This window comes from Rattus norvegicus, chromosome 14 (assembly GCF_036323735.1).
Source record: "Rattus norvegicus strain BN/NHsdMcwi chromosome 14, GRCr8, whole genome shotgun sequence".
Lineage (NCBI taxonomy): Eukaryota > Metazoa > Chordata > Mammalia > Rodentia > Muridae > Rattus > Rattus norvegicus.
The window spans coordinates 98,505,094-98,527,755 of record NC_086032.1 but is presented as its reverse complement, the minus strand read 5'-3'; the positions used below and the strand labels follow the sequence as shown (position 1 = coordinate 98,527,755).

Sequence of the window (22,662 nt, the reverse complement as noted above, 5' to 3'; positions counted from 1 at the left end):
CATTCTAAAGATGAGCTATAGTGTACTCATATACACAAAATAAATTAATCTTTAAAAAAAAAGACAAAAGTCTAAACTGTGCATGAAGCTTTGGTTGGCATGGTACTCATGTGTAGCTCAGGCTGGTCCTTTTTAGGGCTGGAATTATAAACAGGCTTCATCATACCAACTTATATAATATGCTTTTAGAAATGTGTGGCTATATCTAAAACTGCTGCCTCCCACCCCCCCCCCCCTCCAGCTTTGGTAGCTACGCAGTGAACTAACCAGGATTAATTAAGCTTTGTGAGTTTAGAACAAAGCATTTCGAAATTTTGAGTTTCAGACATTTTTCATAATTACCTTTAAATACAATTTTAACATTTTTAGAAGTTCTGTTTAAGAAGACAGAATTCTAGATAGCAGAATGTTCTAGGGAGGCTATTTATAATAGAAGTAATTCATCATCATTTCCAAAAGGGCTGCTGTAGAGACAGTGAAGCTGTTTGTATTTTGGCAGGATTGATATAAACTCACATTACATGACTTTGTGGAGGCCGTAGGACAACATGCAAGACTTGGTTCTCTCCTTCCACCCTGTGTGTCCCAGGAATTAAATGAACTCAGGCAGGTTATTAGCCAGTGCCCTCACCCTCTGAGCCATCTTCCCAACCTACAAGTGTGTGTATAACTAATATCCACATTTCAAGAAGAGAACCCTTATATTCTGCCAGTGGGAATGTAGACTTGTTGAGTCACTGTGGACATTGATAAGGTTTTTCAGAAGACTACAGATGCATAGTAGCTGAAGAGATAGATTTATTGGTAAAGTATATTTCCTAGAAGCTTGAGAACCTGAGCTCAATCCCTAGGACCCATGTAAAAACGGTGACTTGGAGTTGTAATCTCAGTACTGCAGAGGTAGAGACAGGGTATCCCCTGACCAGCCAGTCCAGTCCAGTCCAGTCGGTAAGTCACAGCCAATGACCCTATCTCAAAGGTCTGAGGATGACACCGGAAGTTACCCTATAGTGTCTACATGTGTGGACATCAGCACTTGCATACACTTGTTTTCAAAAGATAAAACTAGAAGTAAACAATCAAACGACAATTATATTGCCCTGAGGATTCATCCAGAAGACAGCATCCTTCAGATAAGTAACTGATTACTTACTGCTGCACTGTTCATAGTAGCCAACAGATGAGTTGACAGGATGTTCTGTAGAGTAGGATTTCAGCCCTAAAAAGGAATGAACTGTCATTTGCAGGAAGGTGATGCAGCTAGAGATCATGTTAATTAAAAAGGCCAGAGTCAAGACAAATGCCATGCTTCCAATAAGTTTTTTATAGATATACAAAATCACTTTTTTACATGTCATGAAAGGAGAAGTGAAACCCTGAGCCAACAGAAGGCACTAGCAGGAGGAAGGGAAAGGGGGAGGGTTTGGATGGAGAATGTGGTTGATGTCTTTGTGAACTCATTATTATATACATCGAATAAATACCAATATAATATTTTCTGTTTAGAGTTTCTTTGGTTTGCTTGAGTCAAGAGTCTCATGATATAGGACAGACTGCCCTTGGACTTGTACACAATCCTCTTGCCTCAGCTTTTGTCACCAGCTTGGCTTTCTGTCGTCCCTTTGTATTATTACCAGTGTTTATATCTCTAAGTACTGTTCTTCACTTTAGTTCTTCTAAAAGTTTATGATCCCTAATGCCACAGAAAAATAGGTGTTTTCTTTAGGGAATTGATTTCATTCCATTCCCCTGTGCATTTGTCTCTTTTTACACACACACACACACACACACTCACACACACACACACACACACACACACACACACACACTTGTAGCTGTTCATAAGGTACATAATATCTGTATATTACCTTAGTCTATTTCCTAACTCAATACTATTGTGGTTATTTATGATTTTGAGACAGGGTCTCATGTAGTCCAGGCTGGCCTCAAACTCCTATATATTTGGGCAGCTAAGGCTGGCCTTGAACTTCTATTCTACCAACCACCGTCAGAGTGCTAGGGTTATGGGACTGTACCATCACGCACAGTCCTAATACAATGTAAATGTCATATAAATAGTTATTTTCTACTGTTGAGGGAATAATGGTAAGGTGAGAGGTATTTTCAGATAGGATTTAAATATATTTTATTCCACTTATTGGTGAATGGATAGGCTTGCATGTGCCACAGTATATGTGTAGAGGACAAAGGACAACTTTGTGGGAGCTGATTCTTTGCTTCCAGGGTGAGTCTTTAAGATTGAATTCAGGTTGTTGGGTTGGGCAGCAAATGCCTTTACCTCCTAAGACATCACATTGACCCTGCTTCAGGTATTTTGATCCATGATTAGTTGAGTCCATGAATAAGGAACCTACCAGCTCTATATTTTAAAATTATCATAATCTCATGCTTGTAAATTAACAATTCTTTTTAATACTACCAATCAGTTATTAATATGCTCATCTTTTTTTTTTTTAAAGATTTATTTATTATATATAAGTACACTGTAGCTGTTTTCAGATACACCAGAAGAGGGCATCAGATCTCTTTACAGATGGTTGTGAGCCACCATGTGATTGCTGGGAATTGAACTCAGGACCTCTGGAAGAGTAGTCGGGTGCTCTTAACCGCTGAGCCATCTCTCCAGCCCTTAATATGCTCATCTTATATGTCAAACTTTGATGTAGGCATTCTCATTAAACACAAAAGTCATAACTTAGTGCGCATTGGAGAAAGACCTTATTAATATTGTGGAGGCTTCGGCAGGATTTTCTTTCTTGATACAGCATCTTTCTGTGTATTAGCTATTTTTCTGGTCATTGGATCAGTTCCTCATCGAAGTAACTTAGAAGAGGAAGGGCATGAACCACTCACTCAGCTCAGCTTCCTGCTCAAACAGCTTTCCCTCTGGGAACACTTGGATATGAAGGAAGCAGTCACCCTGAAACTAACCTGAGCTCTGCTGGCCAGTTTATGTCAGCTTGACACAAACTTAGAAGAGGAAGGGCTTATTTTGGCTTGAGAGGAGGAAACCTCAATGGAGAAAATGCCTCTGTAAGGTGAGGTAGGCAAGGCTGTAGGGTATTTTCTTAATTAGTGATTGATGGCGGAGGGTCCACTCCATTATGGGCAATGCCATCCCTAGGCTGATGGTCCTGGGTTCTATAAGACAGCAGGCTGAGCAAACCATGAGGAACAAGACAGTAAGCAGCACCCTCCACGGCCCCTGCATCAGCTCCTGCCTCCTGTTCGAGTTTCTGTCCTGACTTCCTTCAGCGATGAACTATGATGTACAGCTGTAAGCCAAATAAACGTTTTCCTCCCAAAATTGGTTTGGTCATGATACATCTCAGCAGTAGAAGCCCTGACTAACATACACTATGAAAGTGCTTGGTACCTGGGAGAACTTAAAAGAGATGGTACTAGGACTAGAATGGGAGACGACTTTGGATGGTTTGAAAGCATAGTGATGTTTTCTGATACTGTTTTTAAATAACTGTAGTAAATGCTTGGATGCTAACCTGCTTTCTCTGTTTCCTTCCAGTTTGTGAAGTGTGGATATGCAGGCTCTAACTTTCCAGAACACATCTTCCCAGCTTTGGTTGGAAGACCTATTATCAGATCAACCACCAAAGTGGGAAACATTGAAATCAAGGTAATGTTTTATTCATTGCTAACCCTCCATAAGGGTGTGTGAGGTGATCTTTGAATTAAGTAAAGTACAATGTCAGGAAAAGCAAAGGTGGGGGTCAGACCGTCTCATAATTTTAATATACAGTAACTCCTCAACAAAGGAAAAAAGGTCTCTGAAGTGATCTTTATCTTTTTCACTTATGTATAGCATGGTAACCATTATTATATGGAGTATAAATTGTAAGTTTTTAAAATTAGGTACAAAATTGATACATATTAGTGCCATAAAGTCTTCTTGCATAGTTTAATTTGAAAAAAAAATCAGCCTGGCAGTTTTATGTTTTGCAGCTGTTAGTGTCTTAGTGTCTCTGAGACTTGAGGCTTTCTCTCCATGTTGTCATAGGCTGGCCCTCCTCTTTCTATAGAGTGAGATAGGAAAACACAGAGGTCTGGACCCTGGCTCCTCTTCCTATCCTTACAGTTGGGTTTTCCTAACATGCTGGAGGAAGCCAGTCTTTATTTGGTCTCTTGCTGTTGGTCTTACCGACGGAAGACGGGGCGAGTTGCCATTAGCCTAAGTACTTTACACGAGAGACTCAACACATTTTTCTCCCACAGAACTAGAATTCAAGCAGGAATCACATTATTTTCTAAGAAATAGAGTAATTTAGAGATCACCAATTGACTTTAAATTCTGAAGGTGGCCAGGATTCAAATTACAGAAACACAGTTTGGAGTTTAGGAACTTTTTTTTTTAATAAATGGGTTTTTTTTTGTTTTGTTTTGTTCTGTTTGTTTTGTGGGTAGTTAACATTGTTGGTCCTGTTGGGACAGTCTTTGGCAAGACTTAGTAGGGTGTACATCTTGGGACATTTCTTTGAGGCGCTAAGGAAGGCGAGAGTTGGTGGTAATTGCTGATAGAAATTTCTGTGCTCTAGGTCTCTGTTAGGGAGTTAGAGAACGGGTACATGATGAATAAAAATAAACACGGAAACTGAGGTTCTGTGCTTGTTTCTAAAAACCTTAAAGTGAATTCTGCCCTTTGGTGAGTTTCAAAAATTAAATGGTTTGCTCAGTATAAGATATTTAAGAAAAGGCCTCAAGGGAAATTTTGCTGGATTCCTTTTTCTCTTTTCATAAATTTTTATTCTGACTGAATGAATTTTATCTTTTCTTTTCTTGGAGACAAGGTCTCACTATGTAGCCTAGTCTGGCCTTGAACTCGCAGAGAGCCTGTCTCTGCCTCCAAGTGTAGGATTAAAGGCCTGTATCAGGACACCTGTCATATTCTGTCTTGAAAGAACTTCAATTTGAAACGTAGCTAGTAATGTGATGAAGGAAACTGAGTGGCAGCAATATATCTCATTTACTAATTTAGTATCTGGCTTTTAAACATTTTTATGGATGATAACATTTTTGAGGTTCAGAGAACTACAACATATAGCTATTTTTATTTTCTAACACGAAAAAAGCGACACATTTCTTCACACCTGCTTCTTGCTTTTTAAGGCCAAGTAATAGAAATCAGCAGTTTTCTTGAGAGACATTTCCCAGGGACTCCCCAGTATCGTTGCTGATATAGTGTCTCAGTCTGTGTTTTATTACTTTAGTTCTTTTCACTCTGCTCTTTTAAGCCTTTTAAGTTAAATCCCTTTCCTTTTCCATGAATGCTAGGGTTTAGATAAACACTCCTGAACTAACTCTGACAGACCTAGGCCTTTGCTGTTACCATGTATTTTCTTAATTGAAGTTCTTAAATTCAATAATAAACTAAAGTTTGACATTTTGGAGTTCCTGTGCATAGAAAATTGACTTATGTTTGTATGTCTTGTTAGCTAAAATGTGATAGTTGACTAAGACTATGGAAATTTAAATCTTTTAGTTAATTTTCAGTTAGGAGTAATTACTGTCCATATTCGTTTGGCCCTGATAATTAACACCATAAGTTACAGTGGTACTGCATCTGACCTTAGCCTAATTTGTCTCTGTTGCTTGTGTGTTTAAACATTTCAGTGAGCATTTTATGTAGGCCTTTTCTGACTCTCGTTCTACCTTCTCTCTCTTCACCTTTCTTGACCTGTTGAAGTAGAATAACAAAAAGATGGTAAGTGAGGTTACACACATGCTCTCTGTTTGTTTTCCACTCTGCTTGGTGGGACAGTAGTTGTCGGTTTGTGTCCTTTTAGTGTGGGGAGGGGGAATCCTTATTTTTGTCTTAGTACTTTAATTTTTAACCCTTTTCATTTCTTCAGTTTGGTAGCAACTAATAAAGTCTTATACTTTCCTGATTGCATACAGTGAACCAAACAAGAACTAATTACTAACATAGTTTTGAATTGTTTTCCTTATTTTTTGTAGCTGAATGTTATAGTTAAAATGGAATGTGGTGTGTATAACACAGAAATGAAGTACTATGTCCTATAGACAGGAAATGGGGCAATTTGATATATTGGAGACTCAGGTTATTGATTGATGTTATACATTGCCTATCATACTGAGTGCATACATTTGCAGCCAGTACAGTATCATGATGTATTTGGTAAACTGAGTAAACATTTAATGTGCAAATGAATCATAAATGAAAAAAGTAACAGAAGAAAACCTGTTTCCATGTCATCTTTACTGATGAATACATTCGATATTATCTGAGAATAAATTAAAAAAAACATACCTATCAGGCTTTCCTACAGGTAAAAGGACACACCCCCGTAAACATACACACATGCACACAAATACCATTATGTAGATCCTCCCCTTTAAAACAAGCAAGCGAGCAAGCAGAGCCTTGCTGGAACTATCTCAGACATTGGCGTCTTGTTACACTTTTCCGTGTTAGTCTTTTAAATTCTTAATTTTTTTCTGAATAAAAGAGCATGCATTTGTCTTAGACACTAAAGTTTTTCAGATGTAGTTAGAGAGAATAGTATAGGCATAATTTTAAAGTTTTTTAAAATCAGAAAAAGAATGTCTAATTGGTATTGTAAGTGTATTTGTCTTTTGGTATAAAAATAAAGTTCTCAGTCTGTTGGGTGGAGAGAAAGAACATCCTTTGAGACAACCTTACTCTATAACCTGCACGCCTGTCAGCTTCTCCCTGGTTTCATAGTTTCCTTGTAGGGATAGAATTGTGGTTTAAAGCTTCAGGTTTTTTTCTATTTTCTAGTTCAGAGTGACATTGTTCAAAATCATTCTTGGCAAATATACTCTTAACTGTATACATGACTTTAGAGCAGTGTCTTGGTCACTGAGTTTTCAAGTAGTGGAAGAGGTTTAGTTCTGATGTCCAGTGGTGGGAAACAGTGAAGACTCAAGGCTGGCTGCTCTGAACATGTCCTGCTTGGTTCCAAGGCGAGGAGGGACATTTGAAAGTTGACAGGTTCTAGGGAAGAGTTTAGATGTAGGTTTTGCTTGATTGGTTGTTGGGTTTTTTGTTTGTTTGTTTTGTTTTTGTTTTGTTTTCTGCAGAAAAAAGGCTGGCATCAGTCTTCTTGTGGAGCCTAGGATAGCATTAGTGTTGAGCGTTTGACCTTTCTGCCTCTATCTCTTGAGTGCTGAGATTATAAGCCTGTACCAACTCCTGGCTGTTTAGTGTTTTTTTGTTTTTTTTTTTTTTTTTTGGAGCTGAGGACTGAACCCAGGCCCTCTACCACTGAGCCAAATCCCCAACTCCCTGTTTAGTGTTTTGATCTGTGGTGTCCCTGTGTAACCCAAGCTGAGCTTGACCTCTTAGGCATTCTTCATTTTCCTACCCTAGGCCATTGTGTGCCTGCCACACCATACCTTGTAGTCATTGCTTGGGCTTTGTTTGTTTTTGACAGAATTTCATATATCTCAAGCTGCCCTTCTACTTTTGATCCCCTTGCCTCTAACTCCCAAGTTCTAAGATTGCAGTGTGCCATCGGATGGAACGAGGGCTTTCATGCTAGGCAAGCCCTGTACCAACTGCGACGCCTCTGGCCTGTTGGAGGGTTTAAAACAGTGGTTCTCAACCTTCCTAACACCATGACCCTCCTATATATACAGCTCCTCATTTTCAGTGACCCCCCCACCATAAAATTATTTTGCTACTTCATAACTGTAATTTTGATACAAAGTAGCATATAGATTTCCCTATTTTTTTATTAAGAAATCTTTACCACATATGGCTATGTTAAACAGGTTTTACAGACCCCTCCATATACCTGTTATCTAGATTCCAGTATTAATATTTATTATTCTAAGCCAGGTGTAGTGGCTTAGAAAGGCACACCTTTAATCCTAACACTTGGGAAGCAGAGGCAAGCAGATCTCTGTGTGTTTGAGGCTAGCCTGGTCTACAGGGAGCGTTCCAGGAGAGCCAGGGCTACATAGACGGACCCTATCTCAAAAACAAAACATTTATTATTCTGGGTGACTACATACTACTCTTCCATCAAAATGCCTTGGTTTTTGTTTGTTTTGATGTGTTTTGTAAATTACAGATACTAGTGAACATCACCAAGCATGCTTTTATCCAGCATTCACAGTAGAGATCTTTCTAGCTTTGCCTTTTCTTCTCGGAAAGTCTGAGCAGCTAAGAGTGTTGGTTTTGGGGAATTGACTTTATAAGGAATTAGTTGCAACAGAAAGTTATAGTGAACTCTGCTTTCCTTTTGCCATTAGTGTATTTTCCAGAAATCTGGCTTTTAATAGGCTCCCCATTCTGGTTTAAAAGATTAAAATTACTTTTCTGGGACATTTCTAGTTCTGATTTCTCCTTTTCCCCAGTGCTACAGATTGAACCCAGGGCCTTATACACTTGCTAAAGCAAGCACTCTTACCACTAAAATAATATCCCCACCTCTAAAGTTCATAATTTTTTTAAAGTTTCGTTTACATCTTCTCATGCTGGTTTTGTGGTTGCTTTTCTTTATCTCCCCATAATTTGAACCTGTTACTGTACACCAAATAGTAGCTATTTCTGGTACTAATTTCTAAACTTATTCATCAACATAGGTCTATTTCTAAAATATTTAAATATAGAATATTGCTTGCCTTGTTATGCATACAAAGTTTGATTATTTTTTAAAATGCGGATCACTTTAAATATGCCCTCATTGGAGAATGGTTGTAAGTATTGTGCTTTATGAAAGATAGCATTGATTTTGAATATCATACTTCATGATTAAAGATGTGTCCCTTGAGATAACTTTAAAGGAGCTGTTTTAATTCATACACATAGAGACATTTGTGAAGTCTGTTGGTGGGTGTGTGTATATGTGTATGATGCGTTGTTACAGAGGGATGAAGAATCATTATGATTTTGCATCTACATTCATGTCAATCATTTTGGTAGAAAAGAAATGTGCATGTGTGCATTGAGCATTTCTCAAGTTTCCCCTGATGTGCTATCTCACATGTCACAGGACTTATTTTTTGAACATTTGAGCAAAAGAAACAGATGAAACCTCATTCAAACCCTTCACAATGTGCAAATGTGGGTTTTATTTGTGCTAATGCTCTTCTTTTGGAAACATGTATTAAAAGGTAAGGTCAATTTATTGATTTAAACACATACTGTATCAAATATTGATTAAACTTAGTAAGCTTTTCTTGAAAGAAAAGATTTTTAACTTTGGAATAAAAAACTTGATCTGCAAGTTCCAGAAAATTTAAAATTCAGTCATTCCTGAGTTTTCTCTATGTAAAACTCTGGCCATCTTAAAGCCCTGCCCTCTCCCCTTGTAGGATCTCATGGTTGGCGATGAGGCAAGTGAGCTGCGCTCCATGTTGGAGGTGAACTACCCGATGGAGAACGGCATCGTGCGCAACTGGGACGACATGAAGCACCTGTGGGACTACACATTCGGGCCAGAGAAGCTCAATATAGACACCAGGAGCTGCAAGATCTTACTTACAGAACCCCCAATGAATCCAACCAAGAACAGAGAGAAGATTGTCGAGGTCAGTCTTTGATGGCTGAGATGATATCCATGTGTATCTCTGTGATAGAATGTTAAATCATTTTTTTTTTCTTCTTGCTGCTTCGGCTGCAAGGGATAAGTAAAGCAATTGTTTGGCCCTAGATCCTAATTATTTTGCACTTACTGTAGGATAAGGGTTACTAATCTGAAATCTGAAATGTTTTGATCATGTCAATGATACACTGAAACTTTGAATTTTGGAACACTGTAGATTTTGGAGTTTTGGATAAGGGAACTCACCTGGTAAATAGGCAAATATTACAAAATCTAAAATCAGTAATCTCTCAGTCCCCAATATTTTGGATAAGGGACAGTGAACATGTATGTGCTAGCAGAGGAGAATACTCTCCTCTCCCAAAATTAAGTGATTGAGTTAAGTAGTTTATTAGAAAGCAATAGTTCTAATGGAAAAATAGTGAAGTTAGGGAGTGAGAAGTTGTGGTGGTGACAGTGCTGTTTAACAAAGACAGGCTAAGGAAGCTGAGGGCAGTAGGGGAAAGAACATTCCAAGGCAAAGAGAACAGCCAGTGTGGCATCTGTACATTGAGAGCAGGCAAGTGGCTGCTGTGGCTGGAGGGAATGGGGAAGGAGATGGCTGAAGAAACAAGTTGGAGAAGTGATAGTACTACCTTCCTTGCCTGTGTCTGTAGGGAGCTGGCCTTGTGCTGAGGGGCAGTGGGTGCTGCAGCACGGAAGAGGTCTGCTCAGGTTTACAGTTCTCTGACTGCAGAGTTGTGAGCATGCTGCAGAGAGACACCAGTTGAGACACCAGTTGAGAGACTTTGACAGTGTTTATAGGAAAGATAATGATGGGTAGGGTCAGGAATAGCAGTAGACGTGCGAGAAGTACCAGATCGTTAGTTACTTTGAAGGATTTTCTTATGGTTTAAATACAGGTAATAGAGGAGGGCACTTGGGAAAGTTTTGGCTTGAGTAGTTAGAGGGATGAGGAAAAAGCTGAGAATAGCAGAATAGGATTATAGGATTTACAGGCAGTGATCAGAAAGTTTATTTTAGGTATGTTCAAGTTTGAGTCCTTATTAAACATCTGCGTAGAAATGACAATTTTGTGTAAGAGTGTGTGTGTAAAGAGTTCAGGAAAATAATGTGGAATTCAAGGTAAAAACTTAAAAGTCTTTGGAATATAGAGGGTACTTTTCACCAAAGCAGTGAGACGAGACAGTGGTAAGAAGGTGGGGCAGAGAGGGCAGGACCTGCAGAAGAGAAGGCTGTTGAGTGACATCAGGGCAGAAGGGGAGCTGAATTCTTCATTTAATAACGGATTTGGAGGACTTTTAATTTTGTTGATGTATACCTACACAGCAGCAGCTTCCTTATTAAATGAATGCTGGAGTAGTGTGTTAGAAGGTCAGGTTAACTGATGAAGAGGTATTCCAAAGTTGTCAACTTGAAGTTCTGTATAGTTCTCATTGCAATCAGTTATCAAATCTGGATATTCAGTGATTACCCTACCAGTCAAGGAGTGCTTACAGTGGATGAACAAAAGACATCATTCAAGATTTTTCTCAGTTGACCTGGATGCTGAGAATGAGCACGGTGTGACCAGAGAGGACCCAAGAAAACGCCTCCTGCATCCAGTGTAGTTGAGTGTGAAGTGGAGTTACGGCCTGGGCTCAAGTAGAGGCAGGGGTCTGGGCAACTGAGTTGCCTTGGCATCTGACAACTTAGCTTTTGTTTATGTTTGTCTTCACCTCGTTTTACCATCCATCCATCCATCCATCCATCCATCCATCCATCCTCCATCACCCATCCATCCATCTATCCATCCATCTATCCATCCATCACCCAGCTATCCATCCATCACCCATCCATCTATCCATCCCCCATCCATCCATCCATCCATCCATCCACCCACCTATCCATCTATCCATCCATCCATCCATCTATCCATCCATCCACCCACCTATCCATCTATCTATCCATCCACCCACCTATCATCCATCCATCCATCACCCGACCATCCATCCATCCATCCCTCCCACTGCTAGGGAATCATACCCAGAGTCTAATTCAAGCAAGAAAGAGCTCTTCTCTTGAATTGCATCCCAATCCTATTTCTTTTATTATTTGTTTTTAATTGCCAGGGGTGTGGGGGGTAGAGCCAGTTTTGACCCTGCTTGGGGGAAATAAACAGATATTTCTCTCCTTTTCTTTTTTCTTCATTATTTATTTGGTGTGTGTTCATGTGTATGTGCACACTTGCGCATCCTCGTATGGACGTTTATGGGGAGTAAGTTTTTCCTTCTACCGTGTGAGTTCTGGAGATTGAACTTTAAGCTGCTGAGCCATTTCTCTGGTTCTAAGAAGATATGTCTTTTTATTTCTTTAATCTGATTTCTTTTTACATTGACCCTTTTCCTGTGTGTCTGTGTGAGAGTGCACAAGCACGCATGAGTGGCAGGTAAAAGGACACCCGTGAGAATGTTTTTCTCTTTCCACCATGTGGGTCCTAGGGCTCAAACTCGGGCCATTAGACTTGGTGGCAAGCGTCTCTACTGGCTGAGTCATCTTGCTGGTCCCAGGCAGGTGTGCATTGTTTTGGGTTTGTTTTGTTTTTAGTAATGTCAGTTTACGAAATTTTGTGTGAAACTTCCTTTCATACTGATTAGCCACTGACTATAATATATTCAGAAGTCTTTGTAGCACTTAGAAGTGATTTGAGATTCAGCTCACATGTTTATTTGTGATTACCAAGATCTGCCCTAGTAACTGGAGTTAGAGGTAGGCTTTATAAGGGCAAAAGGAACTGGTTAGCATGGATGTTCAGGGTCCTTTGGTGGCGCCTTAATCAACCAATGAATCTGCATTTCGATCATGAAGGAAATATATGAATGCATATAGACTTCTATATAAACCACCTCCATTTTTCTTCTCTTTCTGCTTTCAGGTAATGTTTGAAACTTACCAGTTTTCTGGTGTGTATGTAGCCATCCAAGCAGTTCTGACTTTGTATGCTCAAGGTAAGTAAAGCTTAACTGTTAGGAAAATTAATTCAGCAAATACTATATGCCACAGAAACTTAATTTGTCACCAAAGTCCATTACTAGGGAGCTGGAGAGTTGACTCAGTGGTTAAGAGATGTTCTTGTGAAGGGCTCAGGCTTTTCTGTGTGGATAGATACATGGAGGCTCACAGCCATCTGTGACTCCAGTTCCAGAGTTCCAAGGCCCTTTTCTGGCCTCCAAGCACGTCATGCACTTGGTGCAAAGACACACATTCAGATAAACACTATTACAGATAAGATTAAAGTAAATAAAGTTTAATCAAGCAATCAAAAACCTGAAAAGCCCATTACTTTGCTACGATCCCACTTTAAGACTTTACAGTTGTGTGTGTCCATCATGTCCGCGCAGGGATGCATATACTGGGAAGCCAGAGGTTGATACCAGTGTCTTTCTTATTCTCCACATCTTTTTAAGCAGCTTCTCTTGTTAGTTGACCTGGAGTTCACTGGTTGACTAGGATGCCTAGTCATAAGCATCCAGGATCCTCCTGTCACCACTTTGCAGTGCGGAAACTACAGGCCTGTGTTGCTATGTCTGGTTTTCCTGTGGATGTTGGTTGAGGATCCAGACTCAAGTCTCCATGCTTGTGTAGCAAGCGATTTCCCTACTGAGCCACCTACCCGCCCATGGTTACAGGTTTTGTCATCTGTCATAAAAGTGCCATTTACATTCACTTGCTTCATCGAAAGTGGCATTGGGTTTTTAAAAAATTAGTGTATTTTTTTTCCTGTTAAACCATTTCAAAATTTTATACACTAAGAGGGACTAGAGATGCCTTACCAATTAGGAGCACTGACTTTTCTTCCAGATGACCCAGGTTCAATTCCTAGCACCTCATGGTGGCTCACAACTGTCTGTAGTTCCAGTTCTGATGTCCTCTTCTGGCCTCCTTGGGCACTTGCAGGCATGTACTACACAAACACACATGCAGGCAACACCTCCGTACACAAAATAAGAATAAGCAAATTAAAGTAAAACCTTTATTGAGAAAAACAGAATTTGTCTTCAGAATTGGCTTGGTTGTTGTTGTTGTTGGTTTGCTTGCTTTAAAAATTTCAAAGAATTAGTGTGCTGGATAGTTTTATGTCAGCTTGACACATGAGGGAACCTCGGTTAAGAAAATGTGGTGGCCCACCCTTTAATCCCAGCTCTCAGGAGCAGAAGCAGGTGGATCTTTGAGTTCAAGGCCAGCCTGGTCTACAGAGGGAGTTCTAGGACAGCCAGGGCTCCAAAGAGAAATCCTGTGTGTGTGTGTGTGTGTGTGTATGTGGGGGGGGGGGGGTAGGGGGCGACGGCAGCAGTAATGCTTCTGTAAGATGTGGCTAGAGGCAGAGCCTGAAGGGAACTTTAAATTAGTGATTGACTGGGGTTGGGTGGCGGCCCATTGTGTGTGGTGCCAAGCTAGGCTGGTGGTCCTGGGCTCTCATGCGTGATATTTACAAAGAGCTCCTCATTTCCTTGATGGCCTCACTCTTCATGGGCTTCGGAGTCCTCTTCCTCCTGCTCTGGGTTGGCTTCTACATATGAGTCTCCAAGGTACCCACCAGGCAGCTCACCGAGCCTCTGCTTTTGTAAATTAACTTTTTACCATTGCTACATGTCCCACCTGCTGTTTACAGTAAAGGCAGATGGGCTGTCGTGCACGCCTTTAATCTCAACCCTCTGGCAGAGGTTGATGGATCTCTTGAGTTTGAGACCAACCTGGTCTACAGAATGAGTTCCAGGACAGCCAGGGCAACACAAAGAAGGAAGAGAGGGGGAAGAGGAGGAGGGAGCAGGTCAGTAAGCATCATTCTTCCATAATCTCTATCAGGGCTTCTGCCTCCAGGTCCCTGGCCGGTTGAGTTCCTGTCCTTCCCTTCTTTGATGATGAACCAAATAAACCCTTTTCTCTCCAGGTTGTGTTTGGTCGTGGTGTTCTATCACAGCAGTAGTAACCAACTAAGACATCACAGAGAGTCTTACTGCTCATCCAGCAGTTGGGAGGGAGGCAAAGGCATGTAGAGGGCTGAGAGTTCCAGTGAGCCTTGTCTATACAGTGAGTTGTAGGCCAGCTAGTGCTCCATAGTGAACCCTACAGGGTATAAAACGAAAGCACACGTACCAGTCAAGTGCACAGTAAGTTACTTTAGAATATATTCCTAGTTTATGAATCAGTCTTAATGAAAGAAACTGCCTTTCTCTTTTTAATCTCTTCAATTTTTGAAATAGTTATATCATTTCTCCTTCCTTTTCCTCCTTCGACTGTTCCCATATATTCCCTTTTGTGTGCCTTCTCCCCTCAGAGCCACTTCACCAACCCCTGTTTCTGCTTTCAGTAGCACAGGCCAGACATTGCACACCCCAGTGAGTCCATTCTCTCGCCCCATTGCTCAGGCTGCTGAGGCGGTGTGGTTACGATCGCTTGCCTTAATAACAACAAAAATGAACAAATCCTTGCAGTGGAAACAGGAAACAGCAGCTCCCTCGCTCTTTATAGTTTTGCTGTTCCTCATAGGCTCTGGCTGGGGACCCACCGGGCTCACACGTCACCTCGAGGTTTTTGTTGTTGTTGATGGTATTTTTTCTTTTGTTTTGAGATGGTGATGACTGTGTAGCTCTGACTGTCCAGGAACTCTAGCCATCCTGTAAATGAGGAAGAGTGAGAGGTAGAGTTACTCTGTTGGTGGCCTTGTTTTGGGGGTTTTAAGATAGGTGACCTAGAGTTTTTGGTCCTTCAATCACAAGCCTTCTGAGAGCTGGGTTTCAGGTCTGAGCACCAGCCCTGACGGGATGATTTTAGCAGATTCACATGCAGTCTTGTAACTGTGTAGTAGTCATTTTTCACAGCTGTTTCCTGTAAAGGTAACTTATTCTCCCATAGTAATTGTTGCTGGGGTTTAACTGCCTCTTCCTTCTGACCTAGGCCTAGTCCTGGAAGATTCTAGCCTCCATACAATCTAATCTAGGCCTAGAATTAAAGGCCTAGATTAAAGGTGTATGCTAAGGACTTGTCTGTATTCCAGCCAGAGTAGCCATGTAGCTGGATTAAAATCCTTCTACAGTTCCATAAATTAATGATTATACTTTAGAAACTTTCACTTAAGGGCATCCGGCAATTAAGTTGGAAAGGAAACTAGCAGGTCTTTCTTCCCAAGCTCTTAAAAAAGCACACGATTGAACTAAAAACCTCACAAGAAAAACACCAGGGCAAGATGTTTGGGTAATGCCACTTGGCACCAGGCCTGACACCTGAGTTCATCCCTTGACCACACATGTTAGGAGAGAGCCACCTCGTCCACTCCCCATGTTGTCCTCTGGCTTCACATGCACCAAATGGCATGCACGCTCCCCCCCTCCACTGTAAGGAGACTATAAAGCAAACCATCAGGGAGCAAATGCTTCCGGCTGGGGTCAGTGCTGAATTTGGGCCTAGTGGCGCACACCTTTAGTCCCAGTGCTCAGAGGCGGGGGGATCTCTGTGAGTATGAGGCCAGTCTGGTCTACATAGTGAGTTCCAGGACAGCCAGGACTACATAAAGAGATCTGTCTTGAGAAAAAACAAACAAGAAGCAGGGTTAGAGGGGTGGCTCAGTGGTTAGGAGATTGAGTGTTCTTCCAGAGGACCCAGGTTCAATCCCCAGCACCCACATGGCTGCTCACAACCGTCTAACTCTAGTTCCAGGGGGTCCACGGCACCAGACGTGCCCATGGTATACATCTATATGCGTGGATGCAAATTGCCCACACTCATAGAATTAAGAGAAAAGGAAGTGCTGGCTCCAAGACTTACTAGCCACTTTTCTGGGGGTGGCATCTCTACTACCTTTGAAACTTTCTCTCTTTGATTTTTCTGAATTTACTCAAACCTTCTGTTCTTGTGCAGGTTTACTGACTGGTGTGGTAGTGGACTCTGGAGATGGTGTCACTCACATTTGCCCAGTATATGAAGGCTTTTCCCTCCCTCACCTTACAAGGAGGCTGGATATTGCTGGGAGGGATATTACCAGGTATCTTATCAAGGTAAGTGAGAGGAAAATATCATAAAAGCTAGGTTTTTCCCTTTAGTTTGTTTACTGACTTAGAGCGATCAAGTGCACATACTGCCCTTGCAGAGAAACATCTTGGTTCCCGTCGTGGCCAGCTCACCACTCCCTGTGACTCTAATTCCCATGGGATCTACCGCCTCCCTCTGCACCTGTCAGGCACGTACCCACACGAAGACACCCCAGTATACCATTACTGGCTTTGCTGTGGGTTCCAGGCACTGAGCTGAAGTTGTCTGTCACGGATATGAATAGCAAGTGCTTCTTACTGTCCAAGCCACTTTATCCCCCAGGGGACTAACTTTTGTTCAGTGAAACTCATTCTCATAGATTATTAATTTACTGTTTTTTTTTTTTTAATATACCAGCTGCTGCTGTTGCGAGGATATGCCTTCAACCATTCTGCTGACTTTGAGACAGTTCGCATGATTAAAGAAAAACTTTGTTATGTGGGTTACAATATTGAGCAAGAGCAGAAGCTGGCCTTAGAGACCACAGTGCTAGTTGAGTCATACACTGTAAGTATCCTGTGTAACATACACTGGGAGTTGAAAAGGGGCATCTGTGGTACTAATGTCACTGAAGGACTCCAGAGTTTTGGCTTGTTTGTTCACACACCTTTTTTGATATTATTACATTTCATTTATTATATTATATTTTATTTATATTATTATACTGAGGGTCTCATGTGTACTCAGCCCTAACGTGGGCACTGTTGGTTTGAGTTACCGTAATATGTTTATATATGATTTTTCAATATCTCCTGCTATGTTAAGCTTCTGTGATTTAGTTATTAGGGAGGTCATGTATTGCAAACTAAAGCAAGAATTAAATTGGAATATAATTAGAACTGGAGGTCATATTTAAGATTCTAGCATCTTCAGAATATATCTCAACATGTTTTGTATAGTGTTATTTCTCTGTGATGTTGTGTAAGAGTTCTAAAAATAGAACACAATTATAATGGTCAGACATTATGAAGATCATTAATATTCCTTTGTTGCATGACTTTCCAGCTCTTTGTGAAAATGTGTGGTGTGCCTGTTCCTCAGACTGTTGGACTATTCTGAGACAGAGTCTCCTTCTGCCTCTGCCTCACAAATGGTGGGATTGCAGTCATGCATTGTGGTGCACATTTCTTTTTTTTTTTTTTCTTCTTTTCGGAGCTGGGGACTGAACCTAGGGCCTTGCCGTTGCCAGGCAAGCGCTCTACCACTGAGCTAAATCCCCAACCCCGCAGTCATGCATTGTTTCCGCCTGGACCTCAGGGTTTTGTAGTGTCATGGAGCTAATCATCTAAGCAGTGTATTTTGGGAAATATTTATGCTTTGATTTTTTTTCTTTTTCTCTCAGACAGAGTCTTGCTGTAGCCCAAGCTGGGTTAGAACCCAGGCTGGTTTCAGAGTTACTTTAAAATCCATTATGTTGCACAGATTTGTGATTGGTGACAACTTGGATCACAGGGCTTAAGAACACTTGTGCTGGGCATGGTGGCACATGCTGTAATAGAGGCACTCGGAATACCGAGGCGAGAGTGCCACAGTATCAGTGAAGTAGCAAGAAGTAATGAGACCAACCTCACAGGGCCTCCAAAATAAGACAGACTAGCTTGGTATGAGTTCCATGAGTTCTAGGCCAGCTAAGGGTAAATAGCTGTCTTAAAAGTCAAAAACGAATGAAAATATTGTCAGAGACCATGCCTTTAATTCCCATCTTGGAAGCAGAGGCAGGGGGATCCCTGAGCTTGAGGCCAGCCTAGTCTCTATCACAAGTCCCAGGCCAGCCAAGATAAAGAGACCCCTATCTCATCCCTGCCCTCCACAAAAAAGGGTGCTGTTTGAAGGGTACAATAAAAATGTACTTTATAACCTTTAGTAACCTCTAGATTTGTCCTGGTGGTTTATGATCCTAATGTTCAGTCTTAATTGCTTTGAAGGAAGTGGCATAAAGCCAGCCAGCGAGAACTGGCAATGTCAGACTTGATTTGTTGGGGTTGGGGATTTAGCTCAGTGGTAGAGCGCGGCAGCATATACACTAAACTTGGAACGAAGTAGAGAAGGTTAGCATGGGCCCTGTGCAAGGATGACACAGATTCCTGATGCGTTCCATAGTCACACACACACACACACACACACACACACACACACACACACACACACACACACACACAGACTTGACCTTGTGTTGGACCTTGGTTAAGATAGGGGAGTCATTGAATTAGTTCAAGCTCAGTCTGGACAAATAGCCAGGCCATCTTAACCCTACCTTCACCCTCTCCAACACCCCCACAAAAAACCCAAAAGCCAGACATGGTGGTGCCCACCTGTGACGTGAGTAAATTTGATGTGGGGCTGAAGCATTACTGAGTTGGAGGCCCACCTGTGTATATAGGTTAGCCCCAAACTCAGTGACAGCAGGCATGGTGGGCCACCTGCAGTCTCAGCGCTTGGAGCCAGATGCAGGAACATCTCTAAGTCTGAGCAGTAAACAGACCGTGTAGACCAGAGGGAAGCAGGCATAAGTCATGGTAAAACGCTGGACTGTCCAAGTCTGCACTTAAGTTAGAGTTATACTTAGCGCTTAGTTATTTAAGGCATAGTAGCATGAACATTATTCTAAATCAGTGTTCTTAAGATTTTTGTTTTGAGATAATGTCTCAATATGTAACAGCCCAAGCTGGGGTTGAATTCGTGATCCTCTTGCCTCAAGACTTGGCATTGCAGGCTATACACCAGCCCAGCTGCTGTTGCTGTTGCTTGGTTGGTTGGTTTTTAAGAAAGAAAGTGTGTATATGCACGTGTGTAGATCAAAGGATAATTTTGGGGAGTCATTTTTTGTGTTCTGCTTTGTTAAGATGTTGTCTCTTCTTGACTGCATTGCTAGCTGTTAGAAAAATAAACAATAGAGTATGATGCTAACATCATCTGAGTTATTTTGTTTCACCTCAGAAAACTAGGAAATTTTATTGCTTTTAAATAATTTTGATTACAGAACGGATGTGTTTAAAGAATCACTGTGTAGAGAATGCTGGGAGTTGTGGTTTTGCTGACTAACACCTGATAATTTTGTTTGTAGCTTCCAGATGGACGTATTATTAAGGTTGGAGGAGAAAGATTTGAAGCACCAGAAGCTTTATTTCAGCCTCATTTGATCAATGTTGAGGGGGTTGGTGTTGCTGAATTGCTTTTTAACACAATCCAGGCAGCCGACATTGATACCAGGTACTGTAGACAGCATTTCCAAGTCACTTATAAAACATGGATGGCCTCAGAGACGGCTCAGCAGTTGAGAGTATTTGCTGTTTGTCTGGAGGACCTGAGCTCCACTCCTAGCACCCATGTCAGAAGCTCACAATCGTGCGTCTGTAACTCACAGTGCTGGCCTCTGTGGGAACCTGCGGTCATGCACACGGGGTTAATGTGCAGACACACACATCTAGACGTGGTTTAAAATAATAAGAACAAAATGTTTGTTTTGCTTTTGGTTTGTCTGTGTTTTAAGGCAGGGTTTCTCTGTATATAGCCCTGGCTGTCCTGGAACTTGCACTTTAGACCAGGCTGGCCTCAAACTCAGTGCTTTTCAGATATACAGTATCTTTTCAAATGGAATCTGTGTTGTGTGATAGGACTCCTATCTAACTGAAATTGCATATCTTTTGATTAGCACCTCCTCGATTCAGTCACCAGCTCAGTGTCCCTGGTAACCATCATTCTGTTCTCTGCTGCTGAATTCACTGTCAGACTTGGCCTGGCTTCATCTAACACAATTTATTCCAGGCCTGTCTTCATCGCTACAAATCATAAGGTTTCCTTTTTTTAAGAGAGAATGATGTTTTACTGTGTCTATCATTTCTTTATTCCTTGAGATATGTATCTAGTGGTGGATTGCTGAATTGTTTGATAGCTCCATCTTTAGTTTTGGGGAGTGTTTCTATACTGTTTTCTGTAATGGTGACCATAATTTATGTCAGGGTTCCTTAAACTTTTCACTTATGACACCCCTATGTTAGTCAGGATTCTCTAGAGTAACAAAACGTATAGAATGAATATGTATGTATATATTCATGAATATGCATATATTCACATACACAAACACACACACAGGATTTATTAGAACAACTTATAAGCTGTGGTTTAGCTAATCGAACAGTGGCTGCCTTCTAGTTCAGGAATCCAGTCCACGAGGTTGGATGTCCTGACAGGTTTTCAGGATCAGCTGAAATCTCAAAGATGTAGGCTCCAATGCCAGTGAAGGAATGGACTTGTTAGTGAGGGGAGAGCAAGCAGGCAAAGAGGGCAGCCTCCTCCTTCCATGCTCTTATATAGACTTCGAGCAGACAGGGTGTGGCCCACACTAAAGGTGAGTCTTCCCATCTAAAAGATCTGGATTAGAAATAGGTCTTCCAATTTCAAATTAAGAAAAGACCCCTCACAGATGTACCCCACTGTGTTTGGGGTTTAGTTAATTCTTGATGTAGTCAAGTTGACAACCAAGAATAGCTATCATATACACCCTTTGAGGAAAGGAGTCGATTTCACTATATAGCCTTGGATGGCCTGAAACTCGCTATGTAGACCAGGATGACCTCTCTTAAGAGATCTACCTGGGGGGGGGGCTGGGGATTTAGCTCAGTGGTAGAGCCCTTGCCTAGGAAGCGCAAGGCCCTGGGTTCAGTCCCCAGCTCCGGAAAAAAAAAAAAAAAAGAGATCCACCTGGTTCTGTCTTCCAAGTGCTGGAAATAAAGGCATATACCACTTTACCTGGCTATGAACACTTTTTAGCTGAAAAATTTTTACATAATTCTCAGCATAGGCAAATATTTACTGATAATCATGAAGATATATATATATATTATATGTATTAAAAATGAAAACAAATTCCATACTAATGAAATGAATGGGTTTATTTGGTTTTACATAAAGAATTAAGTCTTGGGGATAGAGAAATGACTCAGTGGTTACCAGTGTTTGCTGCTCTTGCAGAGGACCCAGATTTGATTTCTATACCCACATGATAGCTTACCACAATCTGTAACTCCAGTACCAGAGAATCTGGAACACTCTTCTGACCTTATTAGGCACCAGGCACACATGACGTACACAATAATGCAAGAAAAACACATTAAATAAAAATAAATCTTTTTTAAAAATAATTAAATCTTAAACTGGATATGGTGGTTCACACCTATTTAAGGCCAACCATAGCTATATAGAAGTCAGTCCTGGACAGCATGAGACCTTGTATCAGAAGGAAGAAAGGGAGAACTCTTGGGTTGGGATGTAGCTTAGTGGTAGAGCACTGGCCTTGTGTGTATAAGACCTAGATTTTGGTTTTCAGACTTGTCCACACACACCAAAAGAAGAAATCTTGGCTGAATATTTGATAGTCCAGTTGAAGACTCTAACTGTTTTTAGTTGGTCAGTGTTTTGATTTTCTAATTGTTAGTGCTAGCCAGATTCGGTGGCAAATGTCTTTAATCCTTGCACTTGGGAGACAGATCTGAGTTTGAGGCCAGCACAGCCTACATAGCAAGTTTCAGGCCACCTAAGTCTGGATAGTGAGATCCTGTCTCAAAACACAACAGAGATGAGGCCCTCTCAGGCAGAATACTTAGCCAGCGTGTGTGAGCCACTAGCCTCAAACCTCAGTGCTGCAAAAAACAGCTGAACAAAATGGCACAAATATGTTTTAGGCCGTTTCAGAAATTATTGGAGACTCTGGGCTAATCTCAAGTCAGAATTCACATAAGGATTTTTTTTTTTAATGAAACTCAAAAATTAGGAATTCAAATATTAGTTTTTTACTTTTTTTTTGAGACAGGGTTTGTCTGTGTAGCCTTGGCTATCCTGAAACTCACTATGGAGACCAGGCTGGCCTCTGTCTCTCAAGTGCTGGTTAAAAATGTATTGATTTCATACTCACTGTGCCGAGAGTCGATGGTAGAAAAATGTCTTTGTTCACTCTCATGTTTTCGTAAGAGCAGAAAGCTGTACGTACCAGCTTTCTAACATGCCACAGTCTTGGGTGAGCTCAGGG

At 41.1% G+C, this 22,662-nt stretch overlaps 1 protein-coding gene and 1 non-coding gene across 2 annotated transcripts in view; both read left to right on the top strand.

Moving 5' to 3' along the window:
* The window catches only part of Actr2 (actin related protein 2), a 34,974-nt gene that overhangs the window by 7,337 nt on the left and 4,975 nt on the right, over positions 1–22,662 (top strand). Inside the window, 6 exon segments of the mRNA NM_001009268.1 lie at positions 3,545–3,655; positions 9,340–9,555; positions 12,484–12,556; positions 16,467–16,603; positions 16,995–17,144; positions 19,702–19,847. Of these exon segments, the coding sequence (NP_001009268.1) occupies positions 3,545–3,655; positions 9,340–9,555; positions 12,484–12,556; positions 16,467–16,603; positions 16,995–17,144; positions 19,702–19,847 (833 nt within the window).
* On the top strand, positions 18,636–18,741 carry LOC120096761 (U6 spliceosomal RNA). Its single transcript, XR_005493602.1, has one exon. It is a non-coding gene; the product is annotated as a U6 spliceosomal RNA (small nuclear RNA).